Here is a 25,370-nt window from a genome sequence, read left to right on the forward strand (position 1 = left end):
CGCTATTCTCCGCGGCATCCACGCACAACTCACCACGCGCCCCACCGAGAGCGAGAACCACATTATAGTGACCACGAGGAGGTTACCCCATGTGACTCTGCCCTCCTTAGCAACCGGGCCAATTTGGTTGCTTAGGAGACCTGGCTGGAGTCACTCAGCACACCCTGGATTCAACCTCGCGACTCCAGGTGTGATAGTCAGCATCAGTACTCACTGAGATACCCAGACCCCCAATAACTGTAATCAATGGTAATTTTGGGTTCACATTTACGTTAGAGGCAGGTGTGTTAGAATAGACTTAAAATAAAGGCAGAACTCTAAGAATATGGAGGTTATTTCTAAGATAAATTCTAAACTAAAAGGAAGCAACACTGAATTTTAAAATATTAATTTCTCAGAGGAGTGAATTACTGAATTAAACAAATGCTGCTGTAAATGTTGACCTACATTGAGAGCAGACCAGTATATATGCAAATAATAAAATTTACAATGAGTCTAAACACACACAAACATAATCTCATTCATTAATACAAATCTGACCGGGTTTAACCGCATAATTACGTTCAAATTATAATTTGAAAAGCAATATGAGTTTTATCAGGAGGCCTTTAAAGAATAATTACTCTACCAACTCATGCTGAGCTAATCCATTTTTAATCAGCACATATAATGGGTGGGTAATCATTAGGTCAATATGTTTCATTTCGTTGTGCACAAAGAATTTAAGAAAGTCTCGAAAGATTTCACGAGACAGCACGCCATATAACCCAATATCTTTTCAGACTTTTTAATAGAAAAACAGTGCATACATTACTTACTTGTTATCAAATCTTTATGTTCAGCGAGCGTTTTTGAGGGATCTAGCCAATACTGTAAATATCAAATAGAAAAAAGATTTGATCAGTTACAGTCTACGTAGATCACAGATTTCATCATACGAAACACAGACACCATGCATATCTAAACATCCTTAAAACAAGATACATTTCCTTGAGAAGTAAATCTGTGTAAGATATTGAGACTACCAAAATGAAGTGAGCTTTATGCTTAAATATTTGCCAATGGCGTAAACTTTATTGTCATTTGTTTTAAGGATGTTTATAAAAAAGATATCTTGTGTACCTACAGCATTTGTCTTTGACTTGTGTATTTTCTTACTAGATTTCACTTTATTTCCTGACTTGAGCAAGTGAAGCAAAAACTTTAAACTCATGAGATGTTCAGTCATGCAAACTCTGAATAAAAATGAGGCCTATTAAACTGCTCTCTGAAACAGGCTGTTAAAAATTTGTGTCAGAGTCATTTTGGCCTCCATCAATAAAACATGAAGTTGGAGCATGTCAGAGCATGTAGTGTACAGCTGAGCCACCCATCTAAATATTAGGCTAATTTCATGATCCTTCAGGGCTGAACGATTAAAACTAAATAACACCAACATCACGATAAGGTCATGTTTGATTATTAAACTGCAAAAGGCTGTGGTTTAATTGAACGAATGCATGGTCTGTGCACTCAAAGAAATAATTTGAAGAATTATGCATTTCAAATTCAAATTGAATTGAGTAATCTTCAATAAAAATAAAATAAAAAATAAAATAAATAAAAAACTATGTTGCAGCCTTATGCAAAAATGCTTTAAATTATTTTTTTTCACATACACTCCATACCCCTATAATGGCAAAGCAAAAAAAAAAAAAAAAAAGATTTTTGATAACTTTTAAAATTTATAAAAAAGAAAAAACTGAAATATCACATTGACATAAGTATTCTGACCCTTTTCTATGACACTTGAAATTGAGCTCAGGTGCATCCCATTTCTCTGAGATGTTTCTACACTTTGAATGGAGTCCACCTATGGAAAATTCAATTGATTGGACATGATTTGAAAAGACACACACCTGTCTATGTAAGGTCTCACAGCTGAAAATGCATATCAGAGCAAATCAAAATCAAATCCCTTTATTGTCACTCAACCATATGCACAGATGCAACAGTGGGTGAAAGTCTTGGGTGCAGTTACAAGCAACATAGCAGTATGTCAATTACAATAAACATCTGATTTACACATAACACAGTTTACACACCTTGTTACACAACACAATATGCAATTTACACCTAATAATATACAATATACAGTATACACAAAATAAGAAGATGCAATAAAAATACACTGTACCCCCCCCCCCCCCCCCCACCCATCCCATGAAATCAGTGGAAATAAATATGAAGTGTTGTGTTGACATTCAGCTGTCGGTTGATAGTCAGTTGCCAGTGTGTTATTAAGAGAAGTATAAAATGTGAGTCCAGTCTGAGGCTAATAAAGTGCGGTGCTGATATATGTATCGTGAGCGATCAAGAGTTCAAAAGTCTGATTGCTTGGGGGAAGAAGCTGTCATGAAGTCGGCTGGTGCGGGTCCTGATGCTGCGATACTGCCTGCCTGATGGTAGCAGTGAGAACAGCCCATGACTCGGGTGACTGGAGTCTCTGATGATCCTCTGTGCTTTTTTCACACACCGCCTGGTATATATTTCCTGGAGGGAGGGAAGCTCACCTCCGATGATATGTCTGGCAGTTTGCACCACCCTTTGCAGGGCTTTGCAGTTGAGGGCGGTGCTGTTGCCGTACCAGGCAGTGATGCAGCCAGTCAGGATGCTCTCTACAGTGCTGGTGTAAAACTGTGTGAGGATGTGGTGGTTCATTCCAAACTTCCTCAGCCGTCTCAGGAAGAAGAGGCGCTGATGAGCCTTCTTCACAACGGCTTCAGTGTGGATGGACCATGTGAGTTCCTCAGTGATGTGGACACCCAGGAACTTGAAGCTGCTGACTCTCTCCACCGGTGCTTCATTGATGGTGATGGGACTGTGTTCTCTGTCTTTTCTCCTGAAGTCCATCACAAGCTCCTTGGTCTTACTGATGTTGAGGGAGAGGTTGTGCACCTGACACCAGCATGTCAGAGTGTGCACCTCCTCTCTGTAGGCTGTTCCATCATTGTCAGTGATCAGACCTACCACCGTCATATCATCAACTTAATGAAGGCATAAAATATCAGAGGAAAAACCAAGCCATGAGGTCAAAAGAACTGCCTGCAGAGCTCAGAGACAGGATTGTGTCGAGGCACAGATCTGGGGAAGGCTACAAAAAATGTTGGATGCATTGAAGGTTCCCGAGAGCACAGTGGCCTCCATAATTTTTAAATGGAAGAAGTTTGGAACAACCAATACTCTTCCTAGAGCTTCCAAACTGAGCAATCGGGGGAGAAGAACATTGGTAAGAGAGGTGAACAAGAACCCGATGGCCACTCTGGTTGAGCTCCAGAGATCATGTGTGGCGATGAGAGAAACTTGCAGAAAGACAACCATCACTGCAACACTCCACCGAACTGGGCTTTTTGGCAGAGTGGCCAGATGGATGCCTCTCCTCAGTACAAGACACATGAAAAACACCTAAAGGACTGTGCGAAACAATATTCTCTGGTCTGATGAAATGAAGATTGAACTGTCTGGCCTCAATTCCAAGTGTCATGTCTGGAGGAAACTAGGCACTGCACATCCCCTGCACAATACAATCCCAACGGTGAAGCATGGTGGTGGTAGCATCATGCTGTGGGGGTGTTTTTCAGCCACAGGGAATGGGGGACTGGTCAGGGTTGAAGGAAAGCTGAACGCAGCTGAAAGGTTCACCTTCCAACAGGACAATGACCCTAAGCACACAGACAAGACAACACAAGAGTGGCTTAGGGACAACTCTGTGAATGTCCTTGAGTGACCAAGCCAGAGCCCGGACTTGAACCCAATCAAACATCTCTGGAGAGACCTGAAAATGACTGCCCACTGACGGTCCCCATCCAACCTGACAGAGCTTGAGAGGATCTGCAGAGAAGAATGGCAGAAAATCCCCAAATCCAGGTGTGCAAAGCTTGTCGCATCATACCCAAAAAGACTGTAATCACTGGCAAAGGTGCTTCAACTAAGTACTGCGTTGAGTCTGAATACTTATGTCAATGTGATATTTCAGTTTTTTCTTTTTAATGCATTTGCAAAGTTATCATAAATCTGGTTTTTGCTTTGTCATTACGGGGTAAGGAGTGTAGATTGATGTGAAAAAATAAATAAAAATAAAATAAAGCCTTTTAGCAAAAGGCTGCAACATAACAAAATGTGAAAAAATGAAGGGGTCTGAATACTTTTTGAATGCACTGTACTACTTTTTTAAATATGGCTTTGTTGTATTGGTGCATTTAGATAATATTTATCATAAATTAAATGCCATTCTTTGTGTTCATAAGTCAAAAACTGAAAAAAATGTCTTCATTATCTTTAACTATAGTATTTTATTTCATTAAACATTTTGAATCTACTTGGCTACAATTGCTGTGTGGATGAAATGATGGTTCCTCTTATTTAAAATCAATTTTAAGTTATTTATGAGAAAATATGCAATTATCGAAATATATATCGAATACTGTCAACAGGCTGAAAAATATCTAAATTACATTTTTCGAGTCATATCGCCCAGCCCTAGTCTCAGTCACCATTCACTTTCATTGAAACTGCTGTCAGTCCCTAACATTCAAATAGAGGTAGACCGATATATCGGTTTTACCGATTAATCTGTGCCAAAAGTTGCGTCTATGTCTGTGCCCATCATAATAATTAAAGACTAAGACATTTTCTTTAAATTCTATAAACAGATTTTAAAAACTATCGGCTGATGAATCGGTTATCGGCTTTTCCCACCACTTTAGTTATCGGTATCGGCAAAATCCACTATCGGTCGTCCTCAAGTTTGGAATGACAAGAGTAAAGTTCAGTAGGTGAGTAAACAATTACAGAATTTCATTTTTTGTCTCTATAAAGCTAATGAACATCTTATTTGATGGCATAAAATGTGATTTGATCAACTTGAGGTCTACTTCAGTTGCATCAAAATGTTATATTTACAGTGTTTATTGCAGGGGCTAAGCATTGCAACCAATCTCAGATATGTTCCTCGTGTTTTGTATAATTTATTAAACATTTGGATAGCTGTTTTGGCACTGTGTTGATTATAAAACAGCAATATATTAATTCTGAAACATGGTTCTCATCTTGTTTTGAATGTGTAGGCTACATTAAGAATATAGCATCCATATGACATATGCAAAATAAGTATTTCAATGTAAATTCTATACAAACATGCATGCGTGCATACGTGTGTATGTGCAAACAATAGGAAATGAGTGAAGGTGCGTGTGCAGACTGAAAGAGGATTAATGCTGTGCGTAATTGAATTGGAATTCATTAATTGAATCTGTAAGACTCATCCATTAATCACATTACAGCAGCTGGTGTCTTTCTCTCAACTCAACATTATGGAAATGAGGCGGTGACAACCGAACCACACAGTGTCTTCATTTATAAAAAACAAGAGAAGGATTATTTTCTAATATTCATGGCAGATAAAAGGGAACATGATCATAAAATAAGAGTAGGTGTACAGTTTTTCGACCCGCAGATACTGACAGATGTGTTATTTGACATGTCTTATGGCATGCTGAAAATGCCTGCACAAAATCAAACATGTGTTAGGCAGGAATTCTCGTCTGTCTTTGTGCCTTATAATTATAAGAAACAGTGAGTCAAGAATGCATGTAAACCACACCCAAAAAACCGAAACCGTGACACTACTGTGCAATTTGTACCATTTTTGAGGGGATTTTCACCTCATGTCTCTTTTTCCTGTAATCAGTGTTCTACACTTGATAGATTTGTGTAAATGTAATTCACGGCGTGCCTCTCGCCCATCACTGGTTCTGTAATAAATCCAAACTGATCGGACAGGCCCAGAGGGCATTGTGGGAAACGCCTTATTTCATCGGCTGATCTTATGAGCTAATTACTGACTTGACTAACCCAAAATCTGGCCCCAAGTTGAACCTGATCACCCTTTACCTCACATGTATCCTTTCTGTAAGGATGTCAAAGGTCAAGCTGATTTTGGGAACCTCGTTGTGACCACATAAAGGCGTGACAAACCAGAATTTGGTTTAATAAACTTTCTTAAAGGAGCAGTTCACCCTCATGTCATTCCAAACCTGTATGACTTTCTTTCAAAGGGAGATGTTTAGTACAATGTTCATGCTGCTCTTTTCCATTCAATGAACACATACAGTGACCAGGGCAGTGTTGATTTTCACAGTTGTTTATTTTAGTCTTAATTTTTGTCTTTTGAGGAAAATGTTCTTTAAATTTAGTCAATATTTCATCATGTCATATTCATTAATTATAGTCAGTTTTACTCTGGCTAAAATGGCACAATAATTTCAGTAGATAAAAATAACATATTTTGGTTCACTATAATGTGCAAAATTACAAAAACATGTAGCAAATTGTAATTATTTTTTTATCTAGTTATTTATTTACTTATTTATGACTTTCCTTACTTATTTTTTCCCCTTTTTTAAGATGATTGTATTATGAGTATGTTACAGTTATTATTAATTAGAGGTCGACCGATAGAGGATTTTGCTGATACCGATAATTAAGGTGGTGCAAAAGGCAGATAACCGATTAATTGTCCAATTTGTTTTTTAATCGATTTATAGAATGATAAAAAAATAAAATAAAATAAAATTAAATTAAAAATATGAAGGGCACAGACATTGAGGCTCCACAATGAATAAAATCCCAAAAGCAGTTTATTGTGCATCCAAAATCCCAGTAATAACCAGAAAAATTCAGATTTGTTCCAAAACGCAAGACTTTTAATTATAAAGAAGCCCGAAGTACACCGGGAACTCTTATTTTGAAATAAAAGAAATTTGGCTCTGTTACAATGCTCTATATACTGTATGTATATATATATATATATATATATATATATATATATATATATATATATATATTCACCAGATGAAAATATTTTTATTAATACATTTCACCAAATGAGAATTATTGATGAGAAAAATAAAATATATTATTTTTTTTTACTGATAACCGATAGTTCCAAAAAGCAACTATCGGCACCAATTAATCGGTAAATCCGATATATTGGTCTACGTCTATTATTTTATTCATTTATTTTTTATTTTATCCCCAATTTGGCATGCCCAATGTGCTCTAAATCCTCATGGTGGTGTAGTGACTCGCCTCAATCCGGGTGGTGGAGGACGAATCTCAGTTGCCTCCGCGTCTGAGACGTCAATCCGTGCATCTTATCACGTGGCTTGTTGAGCGCGTTACCGCGGAGATGTAGCGTGTGTGGAGGCTTAACGCTATTCTCCGCGGCATCCACGCACAACTCACCACGTGCCCCACCGAGAGCGAGAACCACATTATAGCGACCGCGAGGAGGTTACCCCATGTAACTCTACCCTCCCTAGCAACCAGGCCAATTTGGTTGCTAAGGTGACCTGGCTGGAGTCACTCAGCACACCCTGGATTCGAACGCGTGACTCCAGGGGTGATAGTCAGCGTCAATATTGAATTTATGCACGGGCAAATGAGATTTGAGAGAGATTTGAATGAGATTTCAGTGAATAATGGTTTAAAATTCTGTCTGTTCCTCATGAAAAGCTATCAAATGGTCTTAGAAGACTTGGAATATAGTGGACACGTCGTATAGACTACATTTATGATGCTTTTATCTTGCCGTTTTGAAGCTTGAAAGTCACTATGAACCATTGTTGTATATAGCATGAATATTCTGCAAAACATCTACTTTTTGGGTCCCACTGAAAAAAAGAAAATTCATACAGGATTGGAACAACATTAGCGTGAGTAAATGATGACAGAATGTTAATTATGGGGTGTAGTAACCCTTTAAAAGCGATGCAGTTTCCTACAAAGCAGCAATACAAATGATATTACATAAAATGTTTGCGATTTCAGGCACTCACCGTTTGATGACTGCGGTCACAATAGCGAAGCCCGAAAAATTCAGTTTCTGCGAGATTCACGTGACTGAACACACAGTCCAGAACTACAGAACCTCTTGTTGATTTCTGTGGAGAAAGTAGAAATACAAAATGTCACATTTCAGAGGAGATGGTCTGTATTATTTTTGGTATTTCAGTCTATGTCCGTCAATCACAGACTCTGTTTATCTCTCTTGTGTATTTGCCAACAGTGAGAGGAGGTTTGCGGCTTTGTTCGGTGATTTAATACAGTGTTAGACAGGTTTCTCATAACCACAAATCACATATATGATGAATGACCCGCCCGGGCATACGCCGGTTACAGCATGAAAACACACAACTAATACCAATACAGCCCAGCGTGACTAATGCGAATAAAACAGAGTTCATATAAAGGGAACATAATGACTCACTGTCTGAACTGCTCCACAAAATTTGAATGTATATCATTTTGAATGTAAATTGTTTGGAAATGGGAGAAGTCTAAAACTGTATATTGATTTCGTGTATGATTTTTTCTTCTTTTTGGTTTTTGTTATTTCTATTCTTTTCTCAAATATGATTATTAACGTGAAAAGAGAGTATTAATGCTAAAATATATACTGTATATATAATGCATGCTATTAATTTTAATTAATTATGCGTACATTTAGTTTCTGACATTTTATTCAGCTCTGTGTGAGTTCTGAACGCTGGTTAGAGGTCTGAACCCTCGCGATGTGTCCAGCGGGGACATTACACTCATATACATACTACACACAAACACACAACAGTGAGTCCATGCTGGAGAAAGGACCTCTTATAAAACAAATGCTGATGGGACTTGTGAGAAAAGTTAAGTCGGCATTTTACCACATGAAGGGTCTGTTGACGCTCCGCTCAAATGTAACATAATTTCAACTTTGTACCCATTGCCGCCAAGCTTCTGAAGCGTCAGCTAATGATTACCAGACAATTAGGATGAATTATATTTCCATCAGCAGTGCCAGCGCTGAAAGCAGAACAAGACACGCTATTCATGTGGAGTTCAATGCGGCGCTTGCTCCCTGAATCAAATCATGTGCATTCCATATTCAAAGTGAAAAGACAGCCTGATGATGATAAATATTGTGGAGGATGAGGGTTAATGAGATTTAATGCGCATTGCAATGAATAGTAGTTCTATCAATCAGTCAACATCCCATTTAGACTTTGGGAAATGTTAAATGTTACTATAATTTAGGCGGCCTGGGTATCTCAGCGAGTATTGACACTGACTACCACCCCAGGAGTCGTGAGTTCGAATCCAGGGTGTGCTGAGTGACTCCAGCCAGGTGTCCTGAGCAACCAAATTGGCCCGGTTGCTAGGGAGGGTAGAGTCACATGGGGTAACCTCCTCATGGTCACGATTAGTGGTTCTCGCTCTCAATGGGGCGTGTGGTAAGTTGTGCGTGGATCGTGGAGAGTAGCATGAGCCTCCACATGCTGCAAGTCTCCGCGGTGTCATACACAACGAGTCACGTGATAAGATGCACAGATTGATGGTCTCAGAAGTGGAGGCAACTGAGACTTGTCCTCCGCCACCTGGATTGAGGTGAGTAACCGCACCACCACGAGGACCTACTAAGTAGTGGGAATTGGGCATTCCAAATTGGGAGAAAAGAGGAGAAAAAATGTTACTATAATTGGTGCTATTTTAGTGTTTCTGTCTTTTTACTGTGGAGTTCAGAAAATATTAATAAAGCATTTTTGTTACATATTGTTTTGTTATATTGTGCTGTTCTTTCCAAAGAAGGACATAAATGCATTTTGACAGGAAATAAGTATATATAGAGTCAAATTTCAGCACTTTTAAAATATTGATTAATTGTGATTAACTATGAAATATCAAGAGATTAATCACGATTAAAATTTTTAATCTACTGACAGCTCTAGTATATATATATATATATATATATATATATATATATATATATATATATATATATATATATGCATTTGTGGCATACTGTTGATTTCCACAAAAAATTATTTCGACTTGTCCTCCTTTTCTTTGAAAATAGCCAAAATGTGTGTTATAGTGAGACACTTACAATGGAAGTCAATGTGGCCAATCTGTAAACGTTAAAATACTCACAGTTTCAAAAGTATAGACCCAAGACATAAAGATTATACATGATAATATGATTTTACTGTGATGAAATTGCTTACTAACCTTTTTTTGTGTGAAGTTACATACAATTTTACAACTTTGTTGCCATGACAACAAAACCCTAAAATTCTGGTATTGGACATAACTATACACAGACATGGTTAAAGTGATTTTATCACACTAAAATCATGTGTAAACATACATAATGTTTATGTCACGTGGCTATACTTTTAAAACAATGTGTATTTTTACATTTAAGTATTGGCCCCATTCACTTCTATTGTAAGTGCTTCACTGTAAGCACTTTTTTAATACAGTATATATAAACGAGGGACAAGACAAAATTATTTTTGTGCAAATAAACATTATGCCATAAATGCTGTAAATTTCAGGTTAACTTGTACTGAACACAGATCATTCCTTTAAAATTAAGGTGGGATCTGTAATCTGACATGAGTTTGCTACATTTGACATTTTATTGTTACATTGTTGCTCTATAAATGTTTCGTATATTCAAATTTCTTTCAGTCATAGTATGCACATCAAACATTGTGTGGAGGAGCCGTTTAACTGACGTGAGCGATTATTATCACTCAAAAACACCACAGAGAGAGTGCCGTGAGGTGACATCAAAGGAAACACATGCCCAGACGGGATTTTGTGTCACACCCTGAGAATTAACAACAAACTTTACTTTTATTAAAGGTGATGTGCGTGATTTTTTTGGGATATTAAAATACTCTAATATGCATATAGCCATTCGTGGTTGTGGTGGTGGTGGTGGTGGTGGCGTTGTGGGCTAAAGCACATAACTGGTAATCAGAAGGTTGCTGGTTCAATCCCCACAGCCATGATGAAGATGGGGAAAACATGCTCTTTAGAGAACTCAATAGCCACAAAAAGCACATTAAAATCAAAGAGTTGCTGAACGTTTTGTGAATTTTCAACCCCTATATTTCCAACGGGTTTGACGCCCTATCTTCCAGAAAAGAACTAAACCAGAGTGCCAGGACCGGCCCAGTACTTGTACATTCTTGCAACAAGTAGCTTACCACCAATAAAAGATTTACAACGGTAATAAATCTGCTGTTACATGTGCAACTGCAGCTCACAAATATAACACACGTCATATCATTTGACACACAGGTGAGCGAGGAAACTTGTATGAGTATCTCCCTGCCGCGAGTCAAAACTCAGTTCCATAGAGACGTTTGTCATGACTGCTTGAATTACACGCCGCAGGGAGAAACACAACAATTCAAACTTCAAATTAGTGTGTGAAACACAATACGCTGGAGAGAAAATCACAAATCTCTTAAATATCTGAATAGTTTCTCCTAGACAGCAATGAGATTAAATGGAGAACAAATGGGAGACTTTTGCTGAAGTCTCCAGCTTCTCAGATGTTTCTCCTGCAGCCCGATCTCATAAAAAATAACATGCCGGGGGCCTGGGTAGCTCAGTGAGTATTGATGCTGACTATCACCCCTGGAGACACAAGTTCGAATCCAGGGTGTGCTGAGTGACTCCAGCCAGGTCTCCTAAGCAACCAAATTGGCCCGGTTGCTAGGGAGGGTAGAGTCACATGGGGTAACCTCCTCGTGGTCACTATAATGTGGTTCTCGCTCTCGGTGGGGCGCGTTGTGAATTGTGCGTGGATGCCGCGGAGAACAGCGTGAAGCCTCCACACGCGCTACGTCTCCGTGGTAACGCGCACAGGCAACTGAGATTCGTCCTCTGCCACCCGGATTGAGGCGAGTCACTACACCACCACGAGGATGCATTGGGAATTGGGCATTCAAATTGGGGAGAAAAGGAGAGGAAAACTAACAAATAAATAAAAAAAATAAATAAATAACGTAACTGTGGCTCACAGTATAGTGACAAAGATATTTGTCAGAAACTTTGGTTCATAATGTATATAATATGTATGTGTACACACATATGGGATACTGATAATTCACCACCATTGTCACCATTAATATGGCACTTATTTGTCTTGTAATAAACAAATAAACTTAAATAATCATAAAAATATGATATATAGAAGTGGAAATCTGTATTGCGACACTACTGCATATATCGGGTCACTAATGACCCTGTACACTTTTGGTAGTTAAACAATAAACAAAACATTTTTTTTTATTGTAAGATGGTTCATAGGAGAAAGGCTGATGAATCCTAAAGAAGTGGGTACACATAACTTTAACATAACAAAACATGAATGAGGTACAGGGGCTGGTATAACGTCCCAGGTCAGTAAAGACCCGACGAATACATTCAAGGGTTAAAGCGCTCAAATTCCCTCACTGTTGGTACCCAGTGGCGAAAAATCAAAGCTTTGCAATCAGAAAGAAAACAGGGAAAAATCCCCCGCTGTATGTGACCTCTGATGTCAGTGTCGTAACTTAAATCCCAAAAGCCCTACGGGAGGAGACGTGAACATGACAAACCGCAAAAACGCTTCCAAAGGTTCCTGGCAGAACCTGACACTAACACAACCCAGTTTACCATCCGAAAAAAATCCTCCCAAAACCTGCTCTCCACATTCCTCTTATATCTGCCCTCCCGATAAGAGTTTTCTGGCAGTTCACGGTGGGAATGTTAAAATAACATGGAAGCGTTAAATGGATGGAGAGGAAATGGATTTCCTTGTTGAGAGCTGTTGCTTGGCATTGGCCATTTTCCCACCTGGATAAAAATGATATGTTTGCCAGGGCAAACCTTTTTCTGTAGTACTGGGATTGAAACTTAAGATGCCCCATTATATTAATACCCATATCTTTTTATTTCCATTGGACAAATGTTAAAAACAAACCCAAGGGAAGATTAGACAAATGCATTATATACAATAACATCGCTGCACAACTGTATAATCTGACAACAGACGGCATTGCGTGACTCGAGACAAAAGCTTTAACAGTATTTTTTTGTAGTTTTAGGTCAAAGGTTAAAGCTGTGCTATGTATTCTTTGTATCTGGAATAAAGAATGCATTGCACAGCTTTAACATTTGATGCAAAACTACAAAAAAAAAGGACAAGCAAATATCTGAAATTTTACGTTAATTTGATGTGCATGATCAGTCAAATCCAATACTAGCATACTGCTTAGTGCAAACTGTGCAGTACACACTGTATGCTGACTACACTATTTTCTTTTTAATTGTGTGTACTGTATGTGAAACAGTATACACCGTAGTATGCAACAGTAAGCATTTAGAAACTGCAGTATGCTTTATTGTTGTTCTGTAAGATGCAAAGGTTTGTTCTCAGGATAAACCAAATGAATTGCAGGCTACGTTTATCCCAGCCGTCGTTCTGAACAAACGAGCTAATCAAATGAAAGGCTGATTGTGGTTTTATGTGCAAAAGGGCACAAAGAGGATTAACTAATTAACACAATCCGACTCAAGACCAATTACAAATGCACATGATAAAAAAGACGAAAAACAAACAAGTGGTCAAACGCTTTTCAGCAGAATATGTATCTTTAATGTTTATTCTGAAAAATATCAAGCCATTTAATTTGCTGCTAATGCAATTAAACTCATTTCAAACATATGTCAGTGTTGCATCAATCAATCAATAAACTATAGTCACTCAAAACCGGACTAATAGATAAAAACACAAAAGACACAAAAGCAAAACATAATGCTATCCAGTTGATGTGTTTACATTTTCATTATTGTAATGCGTCTGGACGTTTCACTTCAGAGATAGTGATTCTCTGCTCTGTGTTAACTTATTTTGCACCCACTTTATATTAGGTGTCTTTAAGTACTATGTACTTAAGCATTTGCTTCAATGCACTTATTATGTTCATAAGTGTTGTTGCATTGTACTTACATTTAATGTACATGCATTTAATTAATTAACTGTAGTTTCACTGGTAACATTACCACTAACCCTTAACCTAACCCTACCCCAACCCTTACCCTAAACCCTAAACCTACCCATACCTCAACCTTAGGAGGAGCAAATTTGAATCTTGTGAACAACATGAACAGAACATAATTTAGTTACACAATAAATGCATTGCATTGTATGTATTTTAATGTTAGTACATAGTAGTTTAAGACACCTAATATAAAGTGGGACCCTTATTTTTTAAATATAAATCAGCCGAAATTAAAGACAGTACAATTAATATTACAATCATGTTAATATTTTACAATATAAAAAAATGTATTTTATTTCTTTCACATTACGGTAATGACAATTTTGTGGGAAAATGTGCTCTCTCGCTCTCTCTCTCTCTCTCTCTCTCTCTCTCTCTATATATATATATATATATATATAAAAACTTAAAGGGATAGTTCGCCTAAAAATAAACATTCTCTCATCATTTACTCACCCTCATGACATCCCAGATGTGTTTGACTTTCTTTCTTCTGCTGAACACAAATTAAGATTTTTAGAAGAATAGCTCAGCTCTGCTGGTCCTCACAATGCAAGTGAATGGTGACCAGAACTTTGAAGCTCAAAAAGTTGTGGGTGAGAAACAGATCAATATTCAAGTCCTTTTTTACTATATATTCTCCTCCCTATCCAGTAGGTGGCGATATGCACAAAGAATGCAAATTGCCAAAAAAGAAGAATGTGGAAGTGAAAGTGAAATTGGAGATTGACAGAAATAAAGGAATTAAATATTGATCTGTTTCTCACCCACACTTATCATGTCACTTCTAAAGTCATGGATTAAACCACTGAAGTCTTATGGATAACTTTTATGCTGCCTTTATGTGATTTCTGAAGCTTAAAAGTTCTGGTCACCATTCACTTGCATTGTGTGGACCTACAGAGCTGAAATATTCTTTCAAAAATCTAAATTTTTTTTTGCAGAAGAAAGAAAGTCAAACACATCTGGGATGGCATGAGGGTGAGTAAGTGATGAGAGAATATACATTTTTGGGTGAACTGTCCCTTTAATGGGACTAAAAAGGCTATGAAATATGACTTGGATGTGTTCTTGACAGGTTTCGTGAGTCAATCCCTGCATTCAGAGGTCAGCTAATGGCAGTGGGTGAAAGTTACAAGTTTTGGTTGTTCATTTAAGACATACTTTGAAACAATTAACTCTCTTTGACGTGGCCTGTTGTCCCCATGGCAACGAGGTCATTACAGACAAGACCTGACCATCTGCTGTTACCGGCTGTATGGGTGTGGTGATGACCGCTGGTCGCACAGACCCTGTGCGTGTGTGTGTGTGTGTGGTGGAGATATCCTCGTCAGCAGATGTTCCCCCACTCTCCAGGGACCTTAAAGCGCCTAAATGAGTGAATCTCACAAAATCTGCCAATAACATGTTCAGGTTATATTTCACTGTGACACTGTGGTGCTTTCAAAACATTGCTCTGCTTGTTTGAGCATCCCGACCAGCCCGACACAGCAACATTGGTTCAACCAATGGAAATGACAAAAAAACTTGGAGGTAAAATGTCCATATGCATTAGGGTAATGAGAATTTGGGGGAAAATGTGCTTGATTGTAATAATAATGTCACAATAAAAAAAATAAAAAATAATATATATATATATATATATATATATATATATATATATATATATATATATATATATATATATACTGTATTACACCCCAGTTGAAAAGAAAAAAATAAGAAATTATATTTTGCTTAAGAAAAAAAAAAGAAAAAAAAAAAAAAAAATATATATATATATATATATATATATATATATATATATATATATATATATATATATATATATATATATATATAATGGTCTAAATTTTTTTTTACATTTTCCTTAAGCAAAATATAATTTCTTATTTTTTCTTTTCAACTGGGGTGTAATACAGTATGTTCTGGACGTGTTCTTGACAGGTTTTGTGAAATTCACCCGAACAGATATTAAGAGTGTAGCTTTTGAGAAATCTAACACAATGGATACAAGTGTAGGAGACACTGTCATTGTAATGTGCAGGTTTTCTGTTCAGTTCTTCTAGGATGTGAGTGTGTTCTGCAGATTAAACCAAACTGAAAACCCGCATTTTGTCTGGTTACTGCTGGAAACGTTCCAGATGTCTGAAACCCCCCATATGGCGTTGAAAAAGACCCTCCCAGTTTCCATAGTTACTCAAAAATAAAGACAAAGATGCGACGCATGGAGCAGCACTAGTTTACGGTGCCTGTGAATTCAACAAAACACCAGCAGCGCAGTGAATACAGCTGACAAGCACAGTCTTGAGTCACGATAAAAACACTGCATTGTTAACCAGCAATTTTACAAGCGGTTTACATTCTTGGAGTAGTAAATGTGATAATACCTTGTAAATTAGTGGGTTAAAAATGCAAGACGCCCTGTGAAATGCTGTAAAACCCTCCTATAAAAGTAATGACAGACCAGGCGATTAATTGGCTGATATCTGATAACTGCCAATCAATTGAAGTGTTCCAAAAATCTACTAACAGCTTTGTCAATGGATGTCAATGGGTTCAAATATTTTTGAGTGGATAGTGAGTAAACCACTGGTGTCATAGAATCACGTTACTATACCTACATTTTTGTGTAATTACTTTTACGTGGCCTGTTGAATGATTCGCAGAAGATTATCAGTTACTCACACTTACTTTTCATCCAGTTCCTCACACAATACTATTTTATGACATCTAAACACTTTTACTACAGCGCATGACTCATTTTAACGTTTGCATCACATAACCATCTACATTTGCAAGCTTGTTCGAGTGTGATCAAACTGCGCGGTAGTTCAGTAGCCGCAATAGCCGAAAGTGTCATAGAAGCACCACAAAATGACGTGGTTGTGTTTTTCATCTCACGTTTGCATTTTCTGACACTATTAGGTTAGGTTTAGGTTTAAAGGGATAGTTCACCCAAAAATGAAAATTCGTGACATCTCAGATGTGCATGACTTTAGTTCATCTGCAGAACTCATATTAAGATTTTTAGAAGAATATTTCAGCTCTGTAGGTCCATACAATGCAAGTGAATGGGTGCAACATTTTTGACACTCCAAAAAGCACATAAAAGCAACATAAAAATAATCCATATGACTCCAGTGTTTTAATACATATCTTTAGAAGTGATACGATAGGTGTGGTTGAGAAACAGATCAATATTTAAGTCCTTTTTTGCTAGAAATTCTTCTTGCCCAGTAGAGGGCGATATGCACGAAGAAGAAGAATGTGAAAGTGATCTGTTTCTCACTCACATCTTTCATATTGCTTGTGAAGATATTGATTTAACCACTGAAGTCTTATGGATTACTTTTATGCTGATTTACATGATTTTTTTGAGCTTCAAAATTTTGGCACCCATTCACTTGCATTGTACAGAGCTATAGAGTTGAAATATTCTTCTAAATATCACCATTTGTGTTCTGCAGACGAAAGAAAGTCATACACATCTGGGATGGCATGAGGGTGAGTACATGATGAGAGAATTTTCATTTTTGGGTGAAATATTGCTTTAAGGTTTTAGGTAGTTGATAATCAATTAAGTCTCGTGAGCTTTGAAAGAGCAACCTCTCTCATCTAGGAAGCCTTAACAGAGGTATTCTAATGATTCTAGTCAACATCTGGAGAATTAGAACCCAAATCTTCCTAAATATGACTGAATACAGAATCGAAGGACGTTTCTTGGTTTTGCTATAATGATACAGACTTTTCCATGCTTTGTTTCTAATACGAGTGTATATCTAAGAAAGCAGTGATGCTGTTATGATCCGTCTTACGATATGAAAAATTTGAATTTCAAACTCCAGGAACCAAAAACCAGATGCACAATCTTTCTAAAGCTGTCATTTTTGGGAAAGCTTGTGCACGGCAGACGGATTTAAAATTAGACTCCAGTGTCAGTAATAATTCATAAGCATGAGGCTTGTTAAAAATGCATCGGAGAGTGTCGCTCGTATTTGAGACATTTCAGACTCTACATTTCAGCTTGGTGACAGACAAGTGTTTCTGGAATCCTTTGTTGAACAGTTTTACATCCGAGGAAACTTACAGGGCCATTATTGATGTCAGAAGCGTGGAATTAATCAACAGACTGATCCAGAAACAGTATTTAAATCTGGAATTAGCTGCAGCCCAGCGGATGATCAGGAATTACTCTCATCAAAGTGATGAAACGTGTAAATAAACCAGACAAAGAACAACCTACATAGCTGCTTACTTGAGTTTGCTTTCTTTTTTAAGATGCATAATTAAAGCGAATCTCAAATGGATCACTGATGTAAATTTCATGAGCGTCTCAATCAACCGAATAATTGGCATTTTGATTACAGACGGCGGGCGTTCATTCTAACAACATTTTTGAGTTGAATCACGCCATGTGTGCACATTCCAGGAATGTGTCTGTACAAAAGAAAGTGATCAGTGTTGATTTTGTGTTTGAAAGGAGAGATTACATCCTTCTTTGTGAGTAGAGAAAGCCGCTGATGCGAGCTTATTCCCATTCCTTTGAATGTCTGTTAAATCCTTTGACCTCAGCTCACGCCCAAACACTGCTCAAATAATACACATGACGTGTGCATTTTGTGAAAAGTGCTATAAAGTTGAATTGCACCTTTAAAACAAAGCAAAGTAGTCCACCAACATTTAGTGAAATTAAAATGTAAACAAATGTGACAGTGATTGATTGGTGGTGGTATTAATCTAAAAGCAATTAGTTAGTTAGCCCCAACACGGTCAAGGTGCATGTGTTTCAAACAAACACCTTGATACTATTGGTTTTAAATGACTGTTTTCAGCTAATTAAACACGAGGTGAGATATTTCAGTGGGATGTAGAATTACAGGCTCACAGCTAGAAAGTTAGGGTCAGTAAATATAATATTTCTCTTTGGCATGCTTGTATTCACTAACAAAAAAGTAATTACCATACTTTCTTGGGTAATGGTTTCATTTTGAACATTTACATGCTAATAATAATTATGATCATGTGAATACCATTGTATATAAATATGCTTATCATTCAGCACCAGAGTATGTACTAAAGTTTAATGTATGTTTAACGTATACATTCACTTGAATTAGAGGTTGGTAGAGTTAATAAACTACTGCATATCTGGGCTGTAAGGAGTTTCAGAGTTTAGTTTTGGAGGCTGTCTGTGCCAGCCGCTGACAGGACCATAAACACACACACACACACACACACACACACATTCACACACACACACACACACACACGCACGCACGCACGCACGCACACACAAACACTCACACACATTCACACACACACACACACATTCACACACACACACTAATACACACACATACACACACACACACACACACACACATACACATGCATGCACACAAACACACACACACACACATTCACACACACATACACACACACACACACACACACGCATGCACGCACACACACTTAAACATTCACACACACATACACACATGCACACACACACACACACACTCACACACACACGCACACACACACACACACACTCTCACACACACACAAACACATGCACGCACACAAACACACACACACACACTCACACACACAAAACACACACACACACACATACACATGCACGCACACAAACACACACACACACACACACACAAAAACACACAAACAACACACACATGTTGGTGCAGCTATCATTATGAGGACTCTCCTTAGACATAATCATTTTTATACTGTATAACTATAGATTCTATCCCCTAACCCTACCCCTAAACCTAACCCTCATAAAAGACTTTCTGCATTTTTACATTTTCAATAAAACATCGTTTAGTATGTTTTTTAAGTGATTTGAATTATGGGGACACTAGAAATGTCCTCATAAACCACATTTATAGCATAATACCATTGTAATTACCAGTTTATAACCTAAAATAAAGTCCTCTCGTACACCATTTAAACCTGCCCACACACACACACACACATGCACACACAACACACACACACATACACACACACACACACACACACACACATATACATTAAATCCAAATGAGGACATTCCATCGACTTTGATTTTGTACAAAACTAAGTTCAGGGGTGGAATTCTATGATGAATGATTTTCAAGACTTTTGGTTACATTGACGGTTCGTGAACGTGCATTCGTCCACCGATGTGGACAGAACACCAAACAAAAATACTGACAGGCATTGCAACACTACTCATGAATCAATGGTGTGAAACACAGCGTGACCAGTGTAGATCGATTCCCGAACTTATGACTCTTATGAGTTAAGTTTTTTTAATCTAAAGCGCGAAACATACAGCGCGACGAGTGAAGACCAATTCCCGAACGAATTGCCCTTATGAGCCGATTCTTTTGAATCTACAGCGTGACCAGTGAAGTCCAATTCCCGAACTAATGACCACATTGAATGCGTGCCACTCTATGAGCCGATTCTTTTGAATCTACAGCGTGAACACAGTGTGACAGTGAAGTCCGATTCCCGAATGAATGACTCTTATGAGCTGATTCTTCTGAATCTACAGCGTGATCTGTGAAGTCCAATTCCCGAATGAATGACTCTTATGAGCTGATTCTTTTGAATCTACAGCGTGACACACAGTGTGACCAATGCAGTTTGTTTCCTGAATGAATTACTCTTATGAGCTGATTCTTTTGAATCTACAGCGCGAAACACAGTGTGACAGTGAAGTCCGATTCCCGAATGAATGACTCTTATGAGCTGATTCTTCTGAATCTACAGCGTGATCTGTGAAGTCCGATTCCCGAATGAATGACTCTTATGAGCTGATTCTTTTGAATCTACAGCGTGACACACAGTGTGACCAATGCAGTTTGATTCCTGAATGAATATCTCTTATGAGTTGGTTCTTTTGAATCTACAGCGTGAAACACAGTGTGACAGTGAAGTCCGATTCCCGAATGAATGACTCTTATGAACCGATTCTTTTGAATCTACAGCGACCAGTTTAGTCCGATTCCCGAATGAATGACTCTTATGAACCGATTCTTTTGAATCTACAGCGACCAATGAAGTCAGATTCCCGAATGAATGACTCTTATTAGCCGATTCTTTTGAATCTACAGCGTGACACACAGTGTGACCAATGCAGTTTGATTCCTGAACGAATTACTCTTATGAGCCGATTCTTTTGAATCTACAGCGTGACACACAGTGCGACCAATGCAGTTTGATTCCTGAATGAATGACTCTTTTGAGCCGATTCTTTTGAAACTATAGTGAGACCAGTGTATCCCATTTCCTGAACAAATACCAGTTTTTATTTTAATGTAAACTGCAAAACTTACAGCGCTTCCTCTGGAACGAACGGCTCTTCTCAGGGTTCTTTTTAGTGAATGAGAAACTTACCGCAAGTCGTTTGTTTCATCATGTCCAACTCGAAATTAACAAACCAAAAACTGAAGTCATGGTACTTATTTGGAATGACAACATATAGTTAAAGACACACATTGACACAGGCTAAATTTCTTATTCCCATACCTAAATAGTACTTCTGAGACACCCAAAGCACACCTGTAAGAGAACTTTTCATATTTTTAGTGTTAAAAAATATTTATTTTATGTATAAATCGTTCCATCTGAGGATGTCCCTAGATGTCACCAAAAGGAGGTTTTGTCAGATTAACCTCACTTCTAAGAAGCCAAATAAACCCTAAACACACACACACACACATTATGATCTACAAACACAACACTTGCTCGATACTCTATGGTTTATTTCTATCTCACATGGCACATGTCAATATGATGAGCACCAGATAACAGTCTTTAAAGGTCTGACTGCAAAATAAAACCATTATCTATGTCTCATCCATTTTATTCTGTACTCTATAATTAGTTAACGGGTCTCATCATCATTATTAATATGAGCTGTGAAAAGTGTTTTCAAGTAAATGTGCAGTATGACACGTTTGTTACGACACAAGCCCGTTTAAAATCCCATTAAACACAACAATGAGGGATTTGATCTGAAGCTCTGCATTAGTCTGTCTAAAATCCAGTCACAGGAAATCTGTTCTATCTTATCAGTCCTGCTGTGCATCGGGAATCCTCGGTCTTTGTCTGGAGCGCCGGCACACTCCCAAACACAACAAAACATTGCGCTGAAGGGTGGGAGAATCTGTGATGTTCCAGTGGCATAATGCACTGAGTAATCCACATTACTCCCGTTTCATTTTCTCTGTCTGTGCATCCCCTTACAAAAGAGTAGTATGGTGTGACTATGTTTTTATGCTTTACGCTACCATAATGATCGTGCAATGGAAAGATGGAATGGAACTGAACTACTTTTAAGTGCAATGTGAAAATTCACATTTAGGATGAATTTGCAAAACAGACAATACCTTGTGAATCTGGGTGAATCTCATAAAAAACACATTTAAATAAAAAAGAAGTTATATACTGCACAAGGAAAATTAAGCCTCCAACACCAATTAGGATTTTTGCATTGTGAAATCATTTTCATGACAATTACCGGTAAGTAACATTTCCCCAAAAACATTGTTGTTTTTATGTGAATAAATGAAGGTACATTTCTAGTTTCAACATTATTTGTACTTTAGACATTTGTTTTGTTGGACAAGAAAAAGTAGCTTCATACCATGTGACCCACATTTGGATTTTCACCACTGAATATGGGTAAAATTGAACAATTTACAGGTGGATCCACATTGAGAGCCCCATATCTCTGGATTTTAACCATATAGGGCCTTAAAAAAGAAGACAGAAAAATGAAAGTTTGTTCTGAAGCAGAATCTAAAAGGATATTAAGATATCTTTAATACTTCTGGAGTTATAGGCACTCCAACTTTGGAAAAACAACTAAAAAAAGGGCTTTTTCCCATTTCTGGACTCACACCATTGGCATATAATGCAACAAGCATTGAGGAAGTTAACTGATTTTAGTAACAGATCTACCAATCTCTGTGTAAAAATGAAATCATGATGCTGACATCTTTCTAAAGTTATTGTTTTGACCTGTAGTTTTGCTCCAATTGTCATTTTGACCCCCCTCTACAAAATAATGAATGACTCTGTAAATATTGATCTTTGGCATTTAATATTTTGTCTTTCATCATCATCTATGTTTATCTTTCTTTAGAAAAAGTGTTATTATTTTTTTTTTGGGGGGGGGTATTTTCCCCCTTTTTCTCCCAATTTGGAATGCCCAATTCCCAATGTGCTCTAAGTCCTCGTGGTCGCATAGTGATTTGCTTAAGTCCGGGTGGCGGAGGACGAATCCCAGCTGCCTCCGCGTCTGAGACAGTCAATCTGCGCATCTTATCACATGGCTTGTTGAGCGCGTTGCCACGGAGACATAGCGCGTGTGGAGGCTTCACGCCATCCACCGCGGCAACCACGCTCAATTCACCATGCGCCCCACCGAGAACAAACCACATTATAGCGACCACGAGGAGGTTACCCCATGTGACTCTACCCTCCCTAACAACCGGGCCAATTTGGTTGCTTAAGAGACCTGGCTGGAGTCACTCAGCATGCCCGAAAAAGTGTTATTATTAACAACAAAAAAATTTCATCTGTTTCTGAAACGATCACTTTTGGTGCGAAAAAAGATCAATATTTAAGTACTTTTTAACTATAATCCAATGTAACGGGTAAGCTTCACGAGAGGGTGGAGTCCAAGTGGTTTTTTGTGTGATGTATTTGCGTTGACATGTTACAGACGTAATCTCACATTCTCTTCTCGGTTGAGACATAAAGGATAAGCACACAAACGCACCATTGTGAGTGAAGAAACAGATAAAGATAGATAGAAACCAAAACCAACGAAGCTTCTGTATAGTGTTCCTCCTTCAACTTGTAAACAGTGCTGCTCTTCCAACTGTGTCTTACGTGCATCAGTTCTCGCGTGTTTCAAATGCTAATGTGATTACGTCACAAGTGCATACCGCTGCAGAGCGGATTCATTATTTAGAGTTTATAAAAGTACTTAAATATTGATCTTTTTTGCACCAAAAGCAATCGTGTCGCTTTAGAAGACATTAATTTAACCGCTGGAGTCGTATGGATGAAGTTTATGCTGACTGTCTGTGATTTTTGGAGCTTCAAAAGAGAAATCTCCATCCACTTGCATTATAAGGACCTTCTGAGCTTCTTCAAACGTGTTCTGCTGAAGAAAGAAAGTCATACACACCTGGGATACCATGAGGGTGAGTAAATAATGAGAGAATTATCCCTTTAATCGTCCTAGAAATAGGCCTCATTTATTTCTTTAAGCAAAATATAATTTCCAATTTCGTTCCATTGATTTTGGGTTCAAATATATCCTGGACGTGTTCTTGAGATTCACCCTGATATCTGATACAATCACTGTATCATAGGCACAATTATTATAAAATGACAGTAATTACACCTGTTTTAAATGAATGCACTGTTTTTGTACTTTACAAGAAAAACTGTCTTTTTTTTTTTTTTTTTTTTGGGATGAAATGTGGCCCTTTATATAAGAGTGTCAAAGGACATTATTGTTTAGAAAAGCACTCCCATTCTCTCACAGGAAACACAGACTGGACAGACACTAAATAAATGTTTCTCTTTGTTAGACGTGTCCAAATGTCATGAGAGCATCTCCTCCACAGGCCAAAGACAACACAAATACAACACGCTGTTGTAAGCTGCCGTCTGTCTTTTGTGATGATGGAAACATGCTAACTGTTCCTCACACGGCCTTCTGGGTAAACTCAGTGAAGCCTTTGTGTGTGTGTTTGAGAAGATCTGGACAAGGGTGACAGCTGGACACTCAATTTTTAACTCAGAGTCACGATGGCCATGAATTAGCTACATGTCCTGCAAAATGCAACAACAACAACAAAAAACCCTACAATTAATCTACTGTACAATATTTGCTTGAGCAAGTGGATGAAATCAAGTTCTATTCTCTTCTTCTGCATCCTTTTCACACAAACTTGTTTGACAATGACAGAACATGGATGTAGGATTGTGTAGAACAACTGATAAACCCCACTGTTACTGTTTATGTTTTGAAGTACTTACGTACTGAGTATTAAAGACTTGCTAAAGATACTATACTTGCTCCGCCACACATTAACAATTTAAAGCAAACGAGCAACACGATAGCTCTGATGATACTCTGTCCAGAGAGAAAAGCATGCTGTGAGTGTGTCTCAAAGACTTGCACTCACTTGTCCCATATTAACAAATCCTGACCCAGTGATATCAGAAATAATGAGACTAACATACAAGACATTTAGCAGACTAACTGGTGCTTGCTGATTGTGTTGTGCACCTGCTGCATGAAAGATAAAGATTTAAACTTCTATCGTCATGACTTGCAGGTCAGTGCTAAGACACAACTGTTTAAGGTCTAAATAGGATATTTAAGTTAGAAAACTGCATTAC

The 25,370-nt window shown here is 37.8% G+C and overlaps 1 protein-coding gene across 1 annotated transcript in view; it reads right to left on the bottom strand.

Annotated features, from left to right (window-relative positions):
- Nucleotides 1–25,370, bottom strand: part of LOC127433070 (band 4.1-like protein 4) — a 62,269-nt gene that overhangs the window by 33,541 nt on the left and 3,358 nt on the right. Inside the window, exons 2-3 of the mRNA XM_051684715.1 lie at nt 7,878–7,982; nt 819–870 (exon numbers count right to left, since the gene is read on the bottom strand). Coding sequence (XP_051540675.1) covers nt 819–870; nt 7,878–7,982 — 157 coding nt within the window. The remainder of the gene's footprint in view (nt 1–818; nt 871–7,877; nt 7,983–25,370) is intronic.

This window comes from Myxocyprinus asiaticus, chromosome 42, assembly GCF_019703515.2.
Source record: "Myxocyprinus asiaticus isolate MX2 ecotype Aquarium Trade chromosome 42, UBuf_Myxa_2, whole genome shotgun sequence".
NCBI lineage: Eukaryota > Metazoa > Chordata > Actinopteri > Cypriniformes > Catostomidae > Myxocyprinus > Myxocyprinus asiaticus.